This window comes from Falco punctatus (assembly GCF_963210335.1).
Source record: "Falco punctatus genome assembly, chromosome: 5".
Classification (NCBI taxonomy): domain Eukaryota; kingdom Metazoa; phylum Chordata; class Aves; order Falconiformes; family Falconidae; genus Falco; species Falco punctatus.
Genome location: NC_137584.1, coordinates 19,449,812 through 19,470,991, shown reverse-complemented (window position 1 = coordinate 19,470,991; position 21,180 = coordinate 19,449,812). Strand labels below are relative to the sequence as shown.

The following is a 21,180-nucleotide window of genomic DNA, read 5'->3' as shown; positions in this document are numbered from 1 at the left end:
CGTGGGGCGGCCCGGGGGGCGCGGCGATGGGCAGAAGGCGCGGGGGGGCGACACTGGGGAGATCGCGGCTCCCGCTGGGGATGGCGAGAGGCGCCGCCGCCCGCCCGCGCCCCTCAGGCGGCGCAGGGCCGTGCCGTGCCGGGCCGTGCCGTGCCGGCCCACGCTGGACCGCGGCGCCGCCTATGGCGCGGCGGGCGCTGCTACAAGAGGGGCGGGCGGTGTGGAGCGGCCTGGCAGGGCAGGCGGCCGGGCCGGGCGCCATGGCGGAGGGGCGGAGCGACGCGCGGAGGGTGCTGGAGCTGAAGGAGCGGCTGGGCAGCGGGCAGGAGCCCGCGGAGGTACCGGCGCTGCGGCCGTGCAGGGGCGGCAGAGGTTCCCCGGCGGGCGCCAGGAGGCTGCCCCGGTCTCTTTACGTATACTGTATATGTTTACACGCGTACATGTAGCGCATCGGCGGTGTGAGTGGCTCTGGGTGGGGCGGAGCCCTGCGGTGGGGCCGGCCGGGGCCGCTGGTCCTCGCCGCGCTGAGGGGCTGCGGGTCGCGCTGTCCCGGCCCTGCTGCCCCGCCTTGGCGCTGGCTGCCGGCCCCGCCGAGCAAGGCTGGGGGCTGAGCAGGGCCGGCTGGGCTGCCGAGGGGAGCCTGTGTGTGAGGTGCTGGCCCTGGGTCTCCGTCCCTCCCTCCCTTGCCATGACCAGGAGGGCAGCGTGGCAGTTGGGTCACAGGTGGTTATGTCCTGGGTAGGTAGGGAGGGGGTTACAGCTTTGGGTGGGTGGCCAGGAGGCCTTGTGTGCAGCCGGGTGAGGAGAAGGGCAACCAAAGTTGGGTGTCATGCCCCTACCTCTGACAGGTAGTGCTGGCTATGGGAGATCTTGTCAGCCTGGCCAGAAGCTCAAAACACAGCAGCCGGGGTGCTAAGTTCTGTGTTCATAAGAGCTTTTCTTGGTGAAATAGGTGTTTCTCCTCCGTTTCAACAGCATGCAGCAAGAAGAGTGGGAGCTGTGTTGCTACTCCTGGTGCAAAAAGAGCAAAGCTGCACTTATCTGTTAAAGAAATTAACCTCTGCAGGATATTGGGGCTGCTCAGTAGCTGCAAGGACTAGATAAGGAATACTTGAAGCAAGCAGCTATCAGTGGGGAGATGGATCATAGCAGCCTACAGAAGCTGTGCTTGATGTTCCCTAGGTACTGAGAGGCAGGTGGGGATATAAGCATGGGCCCCAGAGTGGAGGGGGTAGGAAGAAGGCACGGCTCTGTTCTCTGAACAGCAGCCTGGACTCTAAAGGACAGGGAAGCAAAGCAGTATGTGGCAAGTTGGCTTCAGTGTTTTATGAAGTAATAAATCACATTTGACTGAAGAAGGCATATTCAAAAGGATGGGGTTTTCTTTTGAGGGTGGCATTCAGCTTGAAAGTACAGAATGCATTTGCCATGATTTAAATCTTGATGCAAGTTTGTGGGAGTATGGGGGACAATAAAATTTAATCTGCATTGTATTTGGTGGTTAACGAACATGAAAGGCTTAGTTATCATTCGTATCTACTGTGTGTTTTCGAAGTGTGTCTGTATATATGCAGATATAGGAAATACTGATTTTCTTAGCCAATAATGGGTTTATCTTCCTGAATGCCAGTGTGGTAAGCTGTGTCTGTCCAAAAGGCAAATATCTGTGCTGGTATTGCAGATGTTTTAATCTGCAGTTCAATGAGCCTAGGGTTTCTTCTTGTGCTACAGAATTCATCAGATAATATAATCTTCAAATATTTTAACACTTGGGGTTGGTGTTGATATGCTATTCTGAACAAGACATTGAAAGGGAAAAGAAAGAAACAATTCTAGAGGTAGTTAATTCTTAAGTGATTCCAAAATACATTCAACTCTAGCAACACATGTAAACAGTCCTGGCAGATTTGATTTCATTAAGGGAGGAGATGGCACGGTTTTTATGTGGCGTGACTGCAAGCAGGTGCTGCACAAAATGGGACTAATGGTGGTGCTGCAGCACTTCTGCTGTCCCTGGTATAACTGTGTCTATTGAAGTAGAAGTGTTTGTGGATAACAGGGGCTTCAGGAGTGGTAGGGGGAATGAGAAACTGATAGCCGTAAATTGGTAGTCGTGAAGTGCACTGCTAATTAAAGGTAACTCCAGTAACAGAAAATACATGGTTATCATGTTTAAAGGCAAAAAGGGAAGTTATTATTCTTGCCACACATACATAAAAATCAATATCACAGGTGGGTATATAGGTAAGCATAGGTGTTGTCAAATATTTCTGTCCCATACTTGAGAACAGTATTTGTCTTGGCACTTTTTAATAATTGCTAAATAACTTTGTGATGTGATAGTAACCAGGGAAGATGCAGAACATTGATTGTTCATGTCAAAAGCTTATTAATGTGCAAGGCTTGATAGCCACCCTATTGATTTTTCAGGGAATTGACCAAAGAATGGACAGAACTAATGATTTAGGTATTGAATGATGCTCAAGGTACTAGGGGAGTTCAGCAGGACAGGAAGAAAAGTACTGTCCTGTTGTTCATACAGGTAAATGAAATAGCCTTCATTGACATTGATCATGAAGGAATGTGTTGAGCAGCTGCATGGTGTTGCATATAATATGTAACTGATGCAGAATTAAAGGAGGGTGCCATAATCCTTGCCACTCAATGAGACTGTGTAGATATGTACTGCCGAATTTATCTCAAATTATATTCAGCTGATGCTGTCATAAACATACGCAAGACTTAAGGCATTTGACTTGCCTCTGTATGATGCTGATTACGCTAGCTGTGTTATGGACCTGATGCAATACAATAAATGGATTTCCATTGCACTTGCCAAAAATAAGTGCCAGAACTCAACAGAAAACAATGTTGGCTTGTGGTTTTGGTTGTGGATTTGTGGTGAGGTTTTTTTGAGGGTGAGGGCCAAGTATGCACCTGTCCTTGACATGATGGTACTCAAATATTTCTTAATTTAGAAGACAGTAAGCATTTTGGTGAAATGTTAAAAATACTAAAGTAATTTGTGTCAAATGAAGGGAGACTCTTCTAGAAACCAACTTTGATCATGTGCTAGTCTACATTCATTTGAACAACATGCATTTTAACATGGCTCAGTGGAAAGTCACAGCTAGGAGCTATGAATATAGGTCACTCAGGATGGGAGACTGTATTTTGGAAAGCATAGACTCAGAAAATGATTTGGAGCTCTGCTGTATTACCAGTTGAGCATGAAATTGTAGTACAATGCAGCGGCTTATGGAATAAATGCTATCTTTGGGTAGCTTACCAGGGTTATGTTATTACTGCTATATAGTATTAGAGGGACAATTACAGCAGTATTATGTCCTGTTCTGGGGACTGTTTTTAAAAGCAATACTGCCAAGCTGGAAAGATAATAAGACAGCCAGAGAATGCCTATAGCTCTGACTAGCATAACTTACTGAAACTAAAGAACCAAGGTGAAGCGTGGAATTAGTGTTTACACTTCTGTGTTATAAAGGATGTTTGTAAAAAAAGATTACAAAAATTTTTAGATTTAGATTTGCTAACTAAAAAAGTTAGCAAGAAGAGATTGTTAGATTCAATAGCTTAAAACAAAACAATTTTTTTTTTAATCAAACAGTTGTTTGCTTTTTTTTACTGAGGTCACAGGAATGACTTGCTTGGGAATGCACTGGGTTTTTCTAATGTGTTGTCTTCAAAGTCTGGGTGCTCTTTCAGATGAAGTGTCTCCTCAGCTGAATGTTATGGACTTTGTGAAATTGCATGGGCTGTGTTATAGAAGAGAATGAACTAAATATTATAGGGATCCCTTTGAGAGAGAGGTGCAGCTGGTGAGCAAGGAGGGAGGGAGACAAAGCAGGAAAGAGTTACTGTGGTGAACTGTTGAGTCAGTCCCTTGACACAGATGACCTAGGGACCTGTTAACAAGTCCTGTCCTTCCTGAGGGTCCAGGCTCAGCTAGGAAAAATAAGGAGACTGTACAACACTTGTGTAAGGGATGATGGAGCAACATTTATGCAGTGAGAAGAGACCAAACTCTGTGTACCTGGCATCTGTTGTGATCATCAGTTTATGGTCTGTTTTGACTCTGGAAAATCTGGTTGCTTACATGCTTCTTACCCATTGCTCATTACCCTTGCCCTCTGTTTTCCAAATGCCTGCCTACTTTCCATCCTCCCCTTCATCTTGGCTTGCTCTTACTCCTATTGTCACCTTTGCTTTTGTCTCAGTTATGTGTATGCCAGCTCTCAGTCTGTCCATAAAGCTCTGCTTATGTTGCATGAAGGCCTGTGTCTTGGGCTTGCTTGGAATGTCATTTATTGGAAAAACAACAGTCCTAAAGGCTTTGGATCGTTTTTTGGTAATCAGCATTTAGGAATTATGTAGAATGGTTCAGGAATTGTGTATAGAGGTAACTTTTTTATGTTCTTCATAATTTTTCTGTGAAGTTTACCATCTCTTTTAAAGTCAATAGAGTTGTTCCATGAGGGTATACCTGATAGTGGTATGCAAGGTAAAATTGTTTGAAAACCCGTGGAGGGTTACATATGTATTGTGTGTATATGGAAGAACTTGAGAAAAAAATTACTGGGCACAGCCCAGTGAGATAAGAGCCCAGATGAACTACAGATGCTATGGTGAAAGATATGGGTAGAGCAAGGCACCTCAGTAGTCAACCTTTGTTCTGTTTTTGGAGGCCTGCTTAGAACAGACTTCAAACAAATTATTCTTTTTGCCTTCTTTTATGCAATAATTGTGGTGCACCATATAAATGTCACGACATTGACATTGGTGTTTCTAACAGCTTTTGTTTCAGTGACAGGCTTTCCTGTGACTTGTGCTTCATAGTATTACCTTTCTGTGGCCTTCGCCAAAGTCTGACAGATACTGGAGCTTGGCATTTGTGATTTAAAAAGCAAATGGCCCCTCCTCATCTTTGACAGAGAAATCGGAACTCTTTAGCAAACAGGATAAATGCAAAGTCTCTCTGCTGTTACTGACTGCCACAACTTAAATTTACTTGTTCCTTGATTGTGTCTGTAAGTTTGGTTCTAAATGCTAAGGTCTGAGATGGGTGATTCCTACCGGCAGGCTGGATGCTGCCATTAAGGTTGGCCAAGCAAATGAAGCTCGCTCTCCTTTCCTAGTTCTGTACATACAAAGCTGCTGGTCTTACTGCAGCCTGAGCTGTTCCTTGGTATCAAGAGATCAGGATCACTTCTCCTAAAAGGCTTGTCAGAGTGGTTGATCAATGATTTCTATTTTCTCTTTAATGAAACCTTATTCTTTGTCTTTATTTGCTAAATGTGATACACTGTCCATTTTGCTTTCTTCAAATATGTGGTCTTTGATTTAGAAAACTTTGAAAGCTGTGCTTTTCATTGAAATGTGTTGACTGATTTGGGACATTCTTGCCATCTGGGTACTTTTGTAATTTAGCCTGTTGGTTTGAAGTTGTCTGAACAGTAATTGCTTGCTTCCTGAATCTGTTATTCTGAAATGAACTTGGCTTTATGAATTAACTTAGGCCAAAACCCAATCAAGAGGAAACACTCTCACACACACACACACACACCCCCATTCTCTTTGTAGCTTGATGAAAACATCTTTTAATATTCTCAAACATATAGGTTTGTCTTTGGCCTATGGGATTTATTCCCAGTGGTTTGCACAGTATCTAGTCATCCTATATAGCTTACTATAATCTTTCAGCAAGAAGTTACTTTTTCATTGCAAAATAAATTAAGTGAATAGGGATATATAATTTTTAAATAAAGAAAATTAAAATTAACTAACCTGATAGTGATAACATAGTTTATAATGCTTGTGATTAACATTGTAAGCATTTTTTTTTCTACTAGTTAAGCATCTTTGCAATGTATTTTTTTCCTTGTTGGGATTATTTAGAAAGTCTTCAGTTCACAAAATATATACAGCCTACACCTGTGAAGCATCTGGAAAAAGTTAAATGTTAAGCTTGTATTCTTCTCAGAAGGAAGAGTAGTTCTTTTGAGATACAAAATTGTTTTTCATTTCACTGCATATATTCTTAATGCAACTTTTTGGCTCAGGGAGTATCTTGCTCTTAAATAGGGGGTAAGTGGAACTTACGGTTTTCATACTGGTTCCAAAATTTTGGTTTGGAATTTTTTGTAGGTATCCTGCCATCTTGTAGTTACCTAAACTTTTGGGGAGTGAGGTGATTTGTTACCTCTGGTCTTAGGTGTATCCCTTACTGTTACAGATTTTCTCATGTTTTTCCAGGCTGTGAAACATTTCTCCTGTACTTGTCTAGGTCTCAGAAACACTGTTGCAAGGTGAATGATTTACAGGAAGAACTGCATGCCAGGCACGTAGACAGAGCCCGCTGTACACAGTGTCAAGTGTGAGATTCCACTAGTAATGCATTATAGGAACAATGAAACTTGAACAACAGTGGAGAAAAATATCCCCCCCAGTGCAATTTGTAAATTGTTTCAAGCTTGCTGCTCACTTATTTTAGTATCTCTTTCACTTGTTGCAACACCATTTCAGTAGCATTATCTAATATCATAAATGCTAGTCCATCAGTTATCTGAATTAGCATAGCTGTTGTTACAGTTAGAAAGTTTCTGGGTAGTCTGTTTTGCATTCCTGCAGGTTCCTGCCATTGCATTTAGAAGTGCCAATGATCTGAAAAGCTTGACTTGCATTCCAGCTTTGTGAAAGCCCTATGAAGTGTTCTTACTTCAGTTGCACATTAATTCTTCATTTACATAAAATAGCTTTGTGGAAGTTTGTGAAAGATATGGCACGTTGCTTGCGTGTGGTCACCTGCAAACCTCTGGGGTGCTGTATAGCCATTGCCAAAGAAATTTATACTCATTACAAATGAGAGTTGTGTTATCAAAACACTTATCATAGGAAGATGAGCATTTTGTATTGAAAAATTTTTTCTGGCTCTGATGGAAACGTTGAGTTTTGTAACAGGTGTATGCTTTGTCAGTGTGAAACAAAACAGCTGTTCTAGCTTGAGCTTTGTTAATGTACAAATTGCAGTTAAGTTTTCAAAACCTTATTTTTTTTCTGAACTGGGCTCCCACCAGCTTTATTGATGTTTCTTGGCCTGGGCTGAGGGAGTGGTGCTGCTGTCTGGGAGGCCTGCTGGAGGACTTGCTGATTTGTGTGGTGGTTCTGCATGATGTGGCTTTTCCATTGGCTCAGTGACAAATGAGGGTCACTGCTACACAAGGAGTGTGGGCATATATATATATATATATATATATATATATATATATATAACCCCTGTACTACTGTATTCTTGATCTTTAATGTTATCTGTGTAGTGGTAAATCCATACCTACTGGATTTTCTGGTGTTACTGAAATTGGGAGGCTGGCAGAACTGCACTGGTTCGCAGCACAGACTTTAAGCACAGCCTGGATGGGCAGTAAAGGAGTGCTTACATTTTCCTGGAGTTACTGGATATTCCTCTTAACACTATTATTTTTAGATTAAATGTGAATGAGGATAAGAAAAGCAGAATAGAATTTAGGAAGACTTGTTTTAAAAATATAATCTAATGTTTCCTTCCAGATTATAAAAACACTTAAGGTACTACAGGATTTGGATATGTCACTGGATATTCTAGTGGTAAGTGACCAAAAATACATTCAACTCTTCCATAGTGAATTACTGTGTAAATGTCAGGGGTCTCCAATCACAGAAGCAGTGAACATGTTGCATTTTGTTATTTTGACTCTTAATCATGATTCATTTAGAGTTATGTACAAGGAACCATGGAACCTTTTCCAAAAGCCAGCTGGAAGCTGGGCATAGAACTTGACAAACACAGTATTATGCCAACAATGATAGTACTGAGCAGGAATCTGAGCATATAGAGAGTACTTCACTAGTCAGGGTTGGTTTGTTCTCACTGTAGAACTGTTTTCCACTCAATGCTTAAGTCAAAGCAAATATGAGTGAACCATTCTTTAGGTCAGTTGTCTAAATCTAGCTTTTATTAGCAGCTTGAAGTTACTTTCATTTAAAGAGCAGTTATCCCAAGTAAGGATGCTTGTGACTTGGACCCTTACCAAACCTGCATCCTATCAAATCTTACATTAGAAATTCTTACAATGGTCTCTGAAGCTTCTAGTTATTATGAGCAACGTGTCTGTATTTTGGGAAGAAGAAAAATGTGGGTTTTGTGAGAGAGTTCTTTGAAGAAGAAGAGAAAAATATGGTAATTAAAGTAATTGGCTGGCCTATTCAGGCAAAAGCATTTACCTGCCTAAACATGGGTAGACTTCTACTGGAATACAGTAATATTTATGTATTCTTATTGGAAAACAAAATAACCTTACATTGCAATTAGTTGTTTAAAATGACGAAGCGCTTCTGCAGGCAATTCCTGTTCCCGGCAAACTTGTGTGTCTTATGTGAGAGACTTTGATGGAAAACTTCAAGTCAAATAGAGGAGAGAGATGTCTTACAACTGAGGACTCCACATATATTTTTAACACATTTGAAGAACATAAGTAGCTTATGTTTTTTCTTGCATCTCTTTGCAATACACTAACCTACCAAACCGTTACTGCTCAAATTATATAGAAGCTATATATCCTTAAAATGAATTTAAGGAAGACCTTTCTAAGCTGTGAGCTGATTATGTGGGAATACCATGCGTATAGCTCTAGCTCAGACTTCACAGAAATATCATTTCACTAGTTAGCAGGAACACTAAGAGGCTGCTGCTAACCTGGTGAATTCCAGGTTTTGTGTGCATCTTAAAACTGAGAGTTTGTGAATCGGAGATACCAATAAGACAGGATTAAAAAAGTCACCTGTGATTCTCTGTACACTCAATGTCTGCGAGATTAAGTGCTTAAGTAACGTAAAACTCACTAGAGCAAGACTTGAAGGCACAATGGTAATGTGAAAATATTTGTACTGGGGGAAAACAGAAAACGACGGGTTTTAAATGTCAAGAGGGTTTTTTTGCTTCCTGTGCTGAAACTGAGTTTAGTCATGAACTCTGCTCCTCGGACCCTCTACTGCTCCTGGTTGAGATGCATTTTCGATTAAAATATGTATATTGTATGTGGTCCCTAACATGCTAAAATGTACCTGCATAAGCCTAAAAGGAATTTGAGTTGATTACTCTAATTCACTGGAGCAATATGCATTTTGTGGGCGTAAGCGTCTGAGCCAAGTGAAATTCCTGAAACACATACATTTAATGGAGGAAAATGACTTCTCTTAGTTTTGTGAATTAAGACTTCATTTTGTTCCCCATATTTGGTTATAAATACCTACCTTTCCTTCAGTTCTGTTCACAGTATAAAGAGTGCATTTATTTCTTCAGCTGCTGTAGGACTGCTCTGACTACTACACTAATACTGTTTGTAGCAGTTTTAGAGAAGGTTGTATTTGGGATGTTAGTCACGATTTATTCTGTACATCTCTCTTGCACTGTCTTCAACAGGAAACTGGCATAGGCAAAACAGTTAACGGTTTTAGGAAACATGCCACTGCTGGGAATGCAGCTAAAACCCTGGTAAAACAATGGAAAAAACTTATTCATCCAGAAAGTAAGAGGTAAGTATGAACTAACTTCTAGAAAAAAGTTAATTATACGGCAGCGTAACTTCATAAAACACAAACTGGAAAGCTTAGGAAAGTGCTTAGAATGACAAACGTGCATTAGGACAAATGCATAAATTGTGTGGAAGAAATGAGTCTGTCTTTTATAAAATACCAAAACAAATCAGAGCAGCCAGTATTGGTTGGTTAGCCAGCCAGCACTCAGACTTTAGCTATATTTTTTTCTGACTGGCACAGTTCTTGGTTCCCAGCTGGTGCAAGCAGGACTAAGCCGATGACTGGGCACTGCTCTGCACTTCAGGGAAGTGGGAAGCCTGCTCTTTCTTCCCAGTGGTTGTAGTGAAATGAGGCAGCTCTCCAGTGATTTGGTTGTATTGAGGACTTTCCTGTAATGTTCTTGTGGACTGAGAGGGGCTTCCCATGTTGGGGAAGTCACACTGAAGAGATGCAAAGCAGTCACCACTGCTGTGGCTGGGTGGACTGTGCTTTAGGCATTATGCAGACCTCTGGCAATGTGAGGCAGTTAAGATGAGGAAGCCAAAGGTTTAGATTGATTAAATTGTATGTTTTTAGATCTGAAGTTGTTCAAACAATAGAAAAGTGTAATACCAGAATCCATGATAAGCAAAGCATAAAGGTTGACCTGTTGTAATCTGTATCACCTACAGAGCACGTCAAAATTCTGTCTCCTAGTTATCTCAAGTACCATGTCTGTATTATAAAGCACGCAGGGAAACTTGGGTAAAAAGTGGTGTCCAACATGTTATAAGCAAATAGTACTGTTGCATATGTTTTCCTACTGATGGTTATGTCCCTACTCCCCACTTGTCTTGCTGTCAATTCTTGTAGCAGTATTTAGTGGTGCTGGACCCAATAGCTGTTTGTCTGGGGTTCTCTAGCGGTAATGGAAGAATAAGAGCACAACTCTGGGTCTTGTGAAATTATGACATGTGGTGTGACTTTAGTGCTTTTAGTTTTACTAATACGGGTTAAACTAAAAAAGTATGGATGTGATTTATTTTTATGTTGCAGTAGTCACAGAGGAAGAAAGCAAAATTTTGAAAAAGAAAAAGATGAGACAAAATCTTCAGTTTCCAAGATGAAGCCTTCGGAGAAGACCAAAGCATCTGTACTGGCCTCCAGAAGTTCTGGTAGCACTCCTGCTTCTAAAAAGTTGAATAAGTGGCATACTTGCGAAAAGGCCCACCAAAGTAGAGATTCTGAGTCTCAAAAAGAATGTGACAATAAAGAATGTAGCAGCAGTGGTTCTCAGCGTGCTTCCCAGGGTACCAATCCTCAAGCTAAAGAAAGTGAATTCAAAGAGAGAACCTCCGTGGACAGCAAGAAAGTTTCAGAAGAGCAGTGTTCCTCTGTAGCTAATAAAGACTTATCATCCCTGAAGGAAAAGCCTAGTAAGGATACTTCCAAGCAGAGAAGTCCTAAGCATGTGAAGAAACCAAAACAAAAACTTGTCATAAAAAGCAAAGCCAAATTACCTAGTGATGAGGAATTTGAGCCCCCGGCTATGTCTTTTGAATCTTATCTTAACTATGATCAGGTTACCAAAAAAAGAAAGAGGAAGGCCAGTTCTACAGGTGAACGGCCAAAGAAGTGCAGTGAACAGAAGAACAACTTACTACCACAAAAGACTTCAAAATTTTCTCATGCAAAAGGAGGAGAGGAAGATGTAAAAAACCATGAGGGTGATCGATCAGAAACTCCCAATAAAAAGGTAAACCATGGCATGGTTGAGATAATAGCAAATAAACTGCATATAACTGCTTCGGACTCTTATTTTCCAGTGAAGTTAATCTCTGGTTATTTTAAGCAACAGACTGCATGGCTCTGACATACCAGCTGCATTACAATTGCTAATAATTGCAGTAACTGGGACAAAAAAATGATTGTTTATTGGAAACTGGAAGTTTACAATTGACTTGTCTTGTTTTTTTAGGATAATTTCCAATATGGAAATACTCTTTGATCCATATCATCTAATCTGCTTTTTACCTCCAAAGTAAAGGTACCTTTGGAAGGATGTTCCCTTCTGTTCTTGAGCGGCCTGGTTTGTGACTGTAGCAGCTGTTTATGTATAGCATAGTCACTTTGTCAGATGCTGTGGTTCTTTAATAGTGAACGTTAAGGTCTGAAGTGGAACTAAAATTTCTTCTTTTAATGCATTGAAATAAACCATGGTATTGCATATAAAAATAGCTTATACATGTTTGTATGTGGACTACCCTAGTTCCTTGAAGTGGAACAAACTTAAGGAGCTCCTCTGAGCCAAGGTAGATCTAAACGTGTTAATTAGACCGTTTACACAAAAGCTTTTGTGCACTGGGAATTACAGGTCTCTCTAGTCTTTTATCTTTACTGTGATGTGAAAGCTCCAGGCTTTACTTGTTGTGGAAGATCTACAATCTGAATGTGGCATCTTCTGTCCCAAATGGAGTAACATTAATGTAGAGGCTTGTGTATAATACTCTAGCATAAACTGAGAAAAAATCTCAGATGTTTAAGCAGTCATGAAAAGTTAGAAAGATACTGAAATGAAGTTCAGGGAGACACAAGTTTTGGGCTGTAAGTGCCTGGCTTATAACTGGAGAACACCTAAGACCCAATTTAGATGTTGGACATAATGCTGAGCATTTGCAGGGACCTGTATCTACCAGACTGCTGGATCTTTAAATCTCTTTTTAAGAGGTTACCTGTGAAAGTTTTAAGCTACATGTGTTACCTAGCACAATATAGGAGACTTGATAGGACAAGCTGTTTCTTATCTTTCAGGATGGCATTTAGTTTGCTTTTAAACATTTAATTGTGGTTTTGTCATCTTGCAGTTTTGTCTCATTCACTGCATGCTTCTAACCTCAATAGTGATTGATGTGAAAGCCTGTTAGTTGAACACATCTACTTTATTCTTTCACCTCTTCTTGTGCACCGATCGCAGATACCCCACTGAGTTCCTTTTGTGATGTAGTCTTGGTAAGGTATGAAAGGGTATGCTGGAAAGTAATCCAGTGAATAAATTTCGGTGCAGAAAACCAATAATTCCAGTTATCCTGGTTTACTTTAGGGTTTGCTTAAGGGTGGTTATTTTTGTAGCTTATCTTAAGCCTCAGTAAACCCAAATTTGTAATGTTGAAGCAATGTTTCCTTGACTGTGCACAGGCCAAGGTTGCATCCCTCCAAGATCTCCTTAATACTCCATTGCCTAAATTTCTGACGGGCATCTCCGTCTCATCTGCCTCATATGCTGCAGACTTTGAAGGTAAGTAGTATGCAAGGCTGATATATGTGGAATAATGCAGGTTTTCATTTCTGTGTGGAGATGTCTTTATCCGCTTTGCTGATAAACTATATTAGCTCATCTGTCAGTGCAAAGAAATGCCTCACCTTCAGCTACAACATAATTTCTACAGATAAAGTGGAGGGAGTTAGAAAGGCTTCCCTCTTATGGCTTGCAGAATGAAGAAATACGTGGAAGGTTACCACAGATGTAGAGAAAGCATAGATCAGGTGGTACTTCTACAGGCTCTATTTATCTTTACTTCTGTCTATACCTTGTAGCAGGTGAAACCTTAGTAAAAATTATCTTAGGTGAAACAAATACAGGAGGCACTAGGCCTAGCTTTGGCATAGGAAATCGCTAGCATCTTTATAGGTAGATGACAAAGTGCCAGTGATTTCCCTAGCAGCTTTTGTGAGGTTTCGGTGGCTTCGTATCAATCTGGTCTTGAAGCATCACTGCTGTTGAGGCTTCTGGCTTCTCCAGGATAACTCGGGAAGATCAATAATGTGCTGTAGACTGGTAACAGAGTAATCTAGATGTGAATACAGCTCATGTAAGGCTGGTTTGAGTTGGTGCAGCTCGTTTGCAATGTGCATCCTGTCTTAGTGTTAGATGAATGATCTTCTGTAATATGTAATATGTGTAAGGGCCCCAAACTGTGATGCGGTAACTTTGTATTTCAAGAAAAATTAATACATGTGTCCTACTAGCTGTGTTTCTCAGAGCTGAATGTTTAAAGCATTGTAAAATTTCAGGAGAGAGATTAAGCCTTGCTGATGTTTTGTTTGCAGCTTCCCTAGCACCTGTTGTAGAAGCACCCCAGCAAGTCAGAGAGACAGTTCAATTCACAGGGCGGAGACTGAACTCTAAAATGCAAGTTTACTCTGGCTCTAAAACAGTCTGTCTTTCGAAGATGCTTACACTGTATGAACAGTGCATCCGTGTGCTTCAAAATAATATTGATTGTGAGTACTTCAAGTGATTTCTAGTAGGCTGTGCCTGAAAGTGTATCAGATTTCTCTTTTTTTTTTTTTTTTCTCTCCATGCCAGCAACCGGCTTACTAAAAGATATTGCCCCTCCCTACAAATGGTGACTCAGAGCAGGTTGAAAGGCGCTTAAAAAAAAAAAAGGGATTTATGGCTGGCTAAAATATAGTCTTGCTTTGAAAGCTTACCTTTTTATAAAGTTCCAGTTTTAGTTAAAATACAATGTCCTATAAATTATAAACCCAAAAGCCTGCTGTGTTTGTTTTTTTTTTTTTTTTTCTTCAGGATGTTTATTTGCATAAATTAGAATGAGTGATCAAGAAATTGTTTATTCCCTTGTGTGGGCAGAGAGGGGAGTGATGCACATAAGTAAAGTTGAGGCAATAGCTGTTCAAAGATGCTTTCTCCATCCTAAAATATAACTGCCAGTCAGTATGGAACTGCTGACTTAGATTTTCATAGCCTAACTTCAAAACATGTGTTCTGTTAGTGTTTACTGAAATTAACTTCCATTTTTATTTTTAAACTGTTTGAGTGGTGTTACCCGCTGAGTAAAACGAGATACTGAAAGTACTGTCCTCTTTTTGTAGCGCTACATGAAGTAGGAGGTGTGCCATTTGAAATTCTTGAGCCTGTGCTAACACGTTGCACACCAGAGCAGTTGTTACGAATAGAGGAATGTAATCCGGTAAATCCTGCATTGTTAAATTGAGGGAACCACAGAGGACATGAGGCCTCAGTTTCTACCTTCCTTGCACCCTTTTTGATAGATTCTCCATGGGGTACACTGGTTTTCTGTCTTGCATACTTTTTCTTTGAATTCAGCTGTCATTATCAAGCTTTCTTTTCTCAAGTGTAAGGATTTAAAGCATTTGGGAGAATTATTACTGATGACTGAGTGAAAGCCAGCATGGTTAGAAAAGTACTGTTTCTAAAAATAAGAATACAAAAAAAAAAAAAAGAAAAACCCACAAACCACCACAGTATTTACTACTGAAATAGCCAGGAAAGTCATAATAGAACCAACTGTTTTAAAGTGACAAACTGTTAAGGCTGCAAAGCATACCAGTTGGGAAGTATCTGGGATGAGATTTCATATGTATGGCAGATTTCTTCTCTACACTCTTAGGACTTCAGCTCCATGATGCATTTGGAAAAGAGGTTCTGAGTGTGCAGTACTTCATAGTGCAAGTTAGCTATTTCTCTGCACGCCTAAAGTTGAGAGCTCATGTGGCTTGAGCCTGTGCTGGAAATGCAAGCCTGGACTGTAAGCATAGCTTATTAACTCAGCTATAGAGTTCTGCTATTTGAAGCTGTATAACTTCTAGACTGAAGTTGGTATCTCTGCGTGGTATTGCCATGCTCAGTGTTGGAAGCACCTCTGACACCATGTGTGGTGGGATTTGTTCTCTGCCTTTCTCTACTGGGGGATTGGGCTTTGTCTACAGGCTCAGCTAACAGGTACTCTTGAAAATGTTACTTCTAAATCTTTGATTTAAGGTATCTTGTATTCAAATTAGACATTTACGGAAGAGTCTGACCACTTGTGGAAGAAACACTGCCAGAGAGATTTTAAAAAGGAGAGCCTCCTGGAATATGAGTCTTGGCGTGAAATGTACTTGAGACTATTTAATCAAAGAGAGGAAAAACTGAAGATGCTTACAAAAAATATTCTTTCAGCTCAGTCAGAGAAACCAAAAGGTAAAATCTGTGGTTTAGCTTTTCCACTTACAATAACCCAGTCTCTTCTGCTATTCTTGACAGTTAATATGTAGAGTTTAGTGATTTGTTTGCACTAAGCACTAGTGCTGTACCTCTAGGAAAAGTCACGAAGAAAGAACACTGTTCCTTTTAATTTACAAGTTGCTTAAAAAAGTACAATATGTCAATGCATCATACTTGCAGCATACAGTAGACAAATCTAAGCAACAATGCAGACTACAAATGTAATTACAAATACCAAAGTTAGTACAAAGAAATACTGTATGTAGCCTGTACATGATTTTTCATGGTTCAGATACTACTTTGGTACCAGATTCTGCTTTCCTGAATTTTTTTTCCCCAATTTAAACCTAGAAATTGCCACATAACAGTATTATCAACCAAGCTCTGAATATAAAGGGTAAAAAAAGTCATGTATCCTCTTCTCCTTCCTTCTGTATTAGGCAGGCAAGCAAAAATGGCTTACGTGACCAGTGCAGCAAAACCACCCAGGAACGTTCGCCGACAGCAAGCAATCCATGGGACAGCAGGACCTGTCACTCAACCTCATCCAATAGAGAAGTACAAGTAAGTGTTCTATACTATGCTTTTAACTTGAGTTTCCATGTCTTTGTCAGTACAAAAGCTTGCTGGCATAGTATTTCTAAGTTCTAAATATTGCTCTTTTGTTAAGCAACTAGTGGCTAGAAATGACTTGGTTTTTAAGTCTTATGTGCTCCTCTGCTGTGTATGCATTGTCATGGCACATTTCTCCAAAATGCTAGTGGTGAATTCACCCTTCCAGCTGGAGAGTGAGTGGATGCTGTTTTTCTCCAGATTACACTAATGCTGCTTGGCATCCTGGGGAGATTCCAGTGTTGATGTTTCATGTTTATAAACCTGCCTAGTAGCCTCGCGTGTTCTTTCATGAAATCCTAGTTAGCTTCCTGGAGTGATACAGCTGACCAGAGTGAATCTCAGCAACTTTTAATATTCTTGACGTTTGGTTTCTGCTTTGGCAGCTTAAAGGAATGTCTAGAACAGTCAGTCTGTAGCAGTGCCAACACTGGAGGAACAGAAAACTAGAATTCCACAAATGTTTCCTTTGTACAGCACAAAGCCAAATTTTCTTTGTGATATCAAAGTTCAGTGTAGTTAAACAGCCATGAGAACCAAAGCTGAGATGTGATGTTTGTGCTACTGTTCCTGCCAGCCTAATGAACTCTCTTATATCCAAGAGGGTGGCTGCAACAGGGAGATAAACCAGTTTTAGTACCAGCTTCTACCTCTTCTTCCCTTCTCAGTTACAAGCTGCTGTACTTCTTACTGTTTGAATATCTGGTTTTGTCTGAAAGAAAAATCAGCAATTTGATTCAGAAGCACCCCATGGGCTGATGAGTCCATGCACCAGCAGTTGGACCGTAAAAGCTATGAAAGTATTCATACTGCCTGAACGTGGGTATCTGAAGCTATGATGCTCACTTTGCTGTGGCTGCTGGCGAGCATGGTGCCCTCCCTTGTCTCCCCATTGCCTGTGGTTGTTTCTGTGGTGGCATAAGTGCTTTTCAGGTAGTGCTCTCAAAATTTTCCCTTTGGGGGAGTGGCAGGTGGAGCATTTTTCATTAATCTGAGTTAGGGAATAGTTATGCAGGATGACAAATATGTGAGTGGATAGTGACAGATAGCTGGGAAGAGGGAGGATAAAACTTAAGTTGTTGCAAACGTGATGCAAGACCAGGTTAGTATAGCTGAACACGTCAGGAGAGTAATTGTATTTCTGTTATGATGCTGCGGTGCCTGCAGTTGTAGGCATATGAACTAGATAACTGAACTGACCTGGGTTTATTGCACTGGGGCTTGGGGGTGGGGGGGAGCTACAAAACCATAGGAAAGCATGTTTTCTGTGCATTTCAGGAGCTTGACTTAGCTGAGCATTTTTGGTTTACTGCTCAAGATGGTGGTGGTATGGAGCAGGATTGACAGCCTGGATGTAGGAACTTCTTAAAACCAGCTTTCACACCAGATACGGTGTTTTATAGCTGCACCTTTAGGTGATGAAGTTAGGAAGCTTCTTTCCATACTGTTGCTGTTTTCAATGAAAAGATAGTCCCCCACCAAGGCAGTAGCTTAAGACACTTTGAGTTAGGCTTTTATTTTCATTTGTGCTGTGGGAGGTGGAATCTGTGTTGTGACAAACCAGTCTTCCAGTTTAGGTGTTTCAAGTACAGGAGTGTAAATACCCTTTCTGCTCCAGTAATCTCTGGACCTGTAGCTGAATGATATACTTAAAGCCCTGCATGTGTCTCTCAGGCATGATAAATTAAGAACTGCTGTTGTGTGAAAGAAGCTGTAAGAGGGTTGTTGCTTTGCCCTCTTCAGAAGCAAGAGTTTGTTTAGGCACGAGTTTAATTTCATTGCTTTGACCATGTCCTTTGAGAAACCTGTCAGTTTTGCAAGTTGTAGAATTTGTACAGCTGGAATCTTCACTTAAGCAGCTGGTCTTGCAGGAGCTAGAAAGTCTTATGGCAGATGTGCAGACCTCTAGCAGGCTGCTGTTTGCCATTCAGTGTGCAGTGGTATACGATAACTGGCAGCAGATGTCAGTGACTGGCTCTGAGGTGTACAAAGCTGCCCAGTTGCTGACACAACGTTGTGTTGGCTTAAATATTTTTAGCAGTAGGCATCGGCTCTGTATCTGCATCTGCTTTAGTCCTTGTCCTGTTGATTGAGGATTCCAACCTAATATTTAGTGTTAGTTATTGTGCCATTCACTGGACACTTCTACTTAAAACAAACACAACAAAACCCAAATGCCAAACCAACTAATCAAATAGAAAACCTAAACAAACAAAAAAACCCACCACCACCACCCCCCCCCAAAAAAAAAACCCAACCATGAAAGCTTGTCTAAATTTACCGTAATTTTCTGTCAGAGCTGGTTAGCAGTTCAGCTGCCTTCAAAGAGGAAAATAAAGAGCAAATTAGAGCACAGCAATACCATTGTAATTCATAATGTCCTAAATGTTCTGATCTGTCACCATTTCTGATCATTTAAAGACAAATAAGATGCAACAAATCAAATAAATGGAAAATTTGTGCAAGACTGGAAATGGACTAGATGACCACCTAAGATCCCTTCTAACTTGAATTGTCCTATGATTTGTAAATGTGTTGTCTTAAGTGTTTGTAATCAGTTTTTATTTTTCAGAACTAGCCAGAGTGAGTAGTAGTTTGATATCAAATGCCAGCCTTTTTTTATTTCCTTGTTTTAAAAGAAGAAAGATTCCAGAAAGCAGAGACAGAAATAACTCATCGAATCCTATCCCTGCTAGCAACAGTGGAAGCTCTAGATCAAGCATAATGACTCAAGATGGAAAGAAGCCTATCAAAAGTAAATGGAATTGCCTGAGATTATAAAGATAATTGTTTTAACTTGCTGTCTAATCATATATGCTTAGTTTTATGCTAATACCATTTTTAAGTTACAGCTGTAATCCTAACTGGTCTCTTTATTTTGTTATTGAAGAAATTGCACCAATCATGAGGAAAACTTTGAAAGCACTGAAGGTCAGAGCTGGACGACGATAAAATGAGGCTGCATATTCGAAGCTTACGTGACTATTTGTGTATCATGCTACTGCTAATGAAAGTAATGTTAATGTAAACTTTCTTCAGTTTGCCTTGGTTATGAAACACTGCATGGATGAATTACTTGCAATAAAAATTGAAACATCAGAGTCCTTTCATGCTGCTGTTCTTATTCATGAATGAGGAAAAAGTTGATACAAGGTCAGTACACTAATGACGCATCAGTTTATATGGACTCTTATAGATGTTGTTTTTATCAGTTTATGTATGCATCTGCATAAGCTTTCTGTGAATGTAGTTAAGCTGTAGGTGTATTTCTCCCAGGTTAAAGTTACCTTGTAGAAATAGCCACACGGTATACTTGGATACAATTGCAAAGAGGTCTTGGCCTCTCTTGCATGAAAGTGTTCTGGAAACTTTACTGTATTTGTTTCACTAAAGGTTTTCCTAGGGAGACTTTTATATTTTTTATTATAAAAACATGATTTGGTTGTAATTTAGTTTTTCTTTGTTTCAAAACAGAAGAGTCTGTATGAGACAGTCCTGGAGCTCACCTTCTGACCTCCTGGAAGTGGGCTCTGAAACATCTTTACTCTGGACATCATGTGCTTTTCAGCCCTTTTACTTAAGCAGTGAGTCTTTAAAGGAGAGGTAGGAGAAGACAATGTTTAAATTGCTTCTTTAAAGCAGGATTTGTATACTGCCAGGGTAAATGAGGTAGGCCGTGACAGTGAGTTAACAAAAAATCATTTGTTATTCAAGAGCTCAGTCTAGCTGGGACATTTTTGGTACAATAATTAAACCCAGACCTGTCATTATGTGATACCATCTAAAGGCATAAAGTCCTTGTGTGGGAGATACTATTCTGAGAACAAGCAGAAGGGAGGGAAACCAAGAGTCAGTTTGATGCTATGGTCATCTTGTAGAACTCATGCAAAATAATACGTTTGAGTCTGGAAATGAGAAAACTCGTGCTATAATCTGATCACCTGCTGTCTTCCTGTCATGAAGAAGCCTAGCTTACAACCTTGAATATGAGCCTTTTGTGTTCAAAGTGAAAAAGTTATTGCTCTTGAATAGCTGTCCTTTCAAGAGCTGGGGACTGCTGCAGTTTGGGGTTAGTCTTTGAATGGGCTTGCTTTTAGAAATGAGGTACTTCCTGTAGTTGCTTCATCTAAACTAGTTCACTTGTGTGAATTTTAAGTCTGACTTTGCCTTGAAGGCATGGCTTTCAAATTGGAGGGATTCTTCCCTATAAACTGCATGCAGTAGCTGCAAGTAGGTCTTGTTTCTTCCTTTATACTTCTGTAGGGTTTGGCATCTTAGAACCCCCGAAGCACAGGGTAAGGGTAAGTTAATAATGAAACCAGTTGCCGTCTCTTACTAAAAACACCGTATGTGTGAATTTCTTCACCATCCTATAAACTTTCAGGTAGATTACAAAAATACTGCTACTAAAAATGGCTTTTACAGTCAGGTAATGTAGTCGCTCACACATGACAGCTTGTGCAAATGCTCTGTTTATAGAGAGATTTCAAGTCAGCAGGTGTGCTACTGTTGTGTTTTTCCTCTGAGTTATAGTTGCACTAAAAAGAATGAAAGATGAAAAACAGGTGTGTTGACCTGGAAACTGTGGGGAGCTTTCCCTGTCTCTGGGATCGAAGCAAGCATTGACTGGTAGGAGAGGTGGTGCAGTGGCTGTCAGACATGTTTGTAAAGAACACTTCAAGGAGGAGCTATTCAGCGCTTAAACCTGGCTGAGTGGGCAGCATACCACCCTTTATCCATCAAAAAGCTCTGGTCGTCATATAGTTGCTAATCAGTTGGTGACAAAAGTTTAATTCAGCTGAAGGTTTGTATCAAGTGTAGTGTGAATTGTTCAATAATTCTGTTTTGCTAAATCAATTTTATTTGCTGTAGTTATGGACAGTATCCTTTTAGGCAAGAAAAGGCAAAGCCATAACTAAGTCTTCTGCCGGACTCTGGCGTTAGAGAACGTAGCTGTAACTATTCAGAGCTGC

At 40.5% G+C, this 21,180-nt stretch overlaps 1 protein-coding gene across 1 annotated transcript; it reads left to right on the top strand.

Moving 5' to 3' along the window:
• Positions 1–6: 6 nt before the first annotated feature.
• Positions 7–19,308, top strand: LOC308064354 (elongin-A-like). The gene is made up of 11 exons (XM_080388695.1): positions 7–338; positions 7,582–7,638; positions 9,473–9,585; positions 10,624–11,323; positions 12,763–12,862; positions 13,675–13,848; positions 14,461–14,558; positions 15,391–15,571; positions 16,036–16,159; positions 18,847–18,962; positions 19,098–19,308. Exons 1-11 carry the CDS (start codon positions 27–29, stop codon positions 19,157–19,159), a joined length of 2,037 nt encoding a protein of 678 aa, XP_080244821.1. The 5' UTR covers positions 7–26; the 3' UTR covers positions 19,160–19,308.
• Positions 19,309–21,180: the final 1,872 nt, after the last annotated feature.

Excerpts from the sequence above, each read along its gene's own strand:
- LOC308064354 (XM_080388695.1), top strand. The coding sequence starts at position 27 with ATGGGCAGAAGGCGCGGGGGGGCGACACTGGGGAGATCGCGGCTCCCG. Across the intron at positions 7,639-9,472 it reads TGTCACTGGATATTCTAGTG|GAAACTGGCATAGGCAAAAC; the intron begins GTAAGTGACCAA and ends TGTCTTCAACAG. Across the intron at positions 12,863-13,674 it reads ATATGCTGCAGACTTTGAAG|CTTCCCTAGCACCTGTTGTA; the intron begins GTAAGTAGTATG and ends TTTTGTTTGCAG.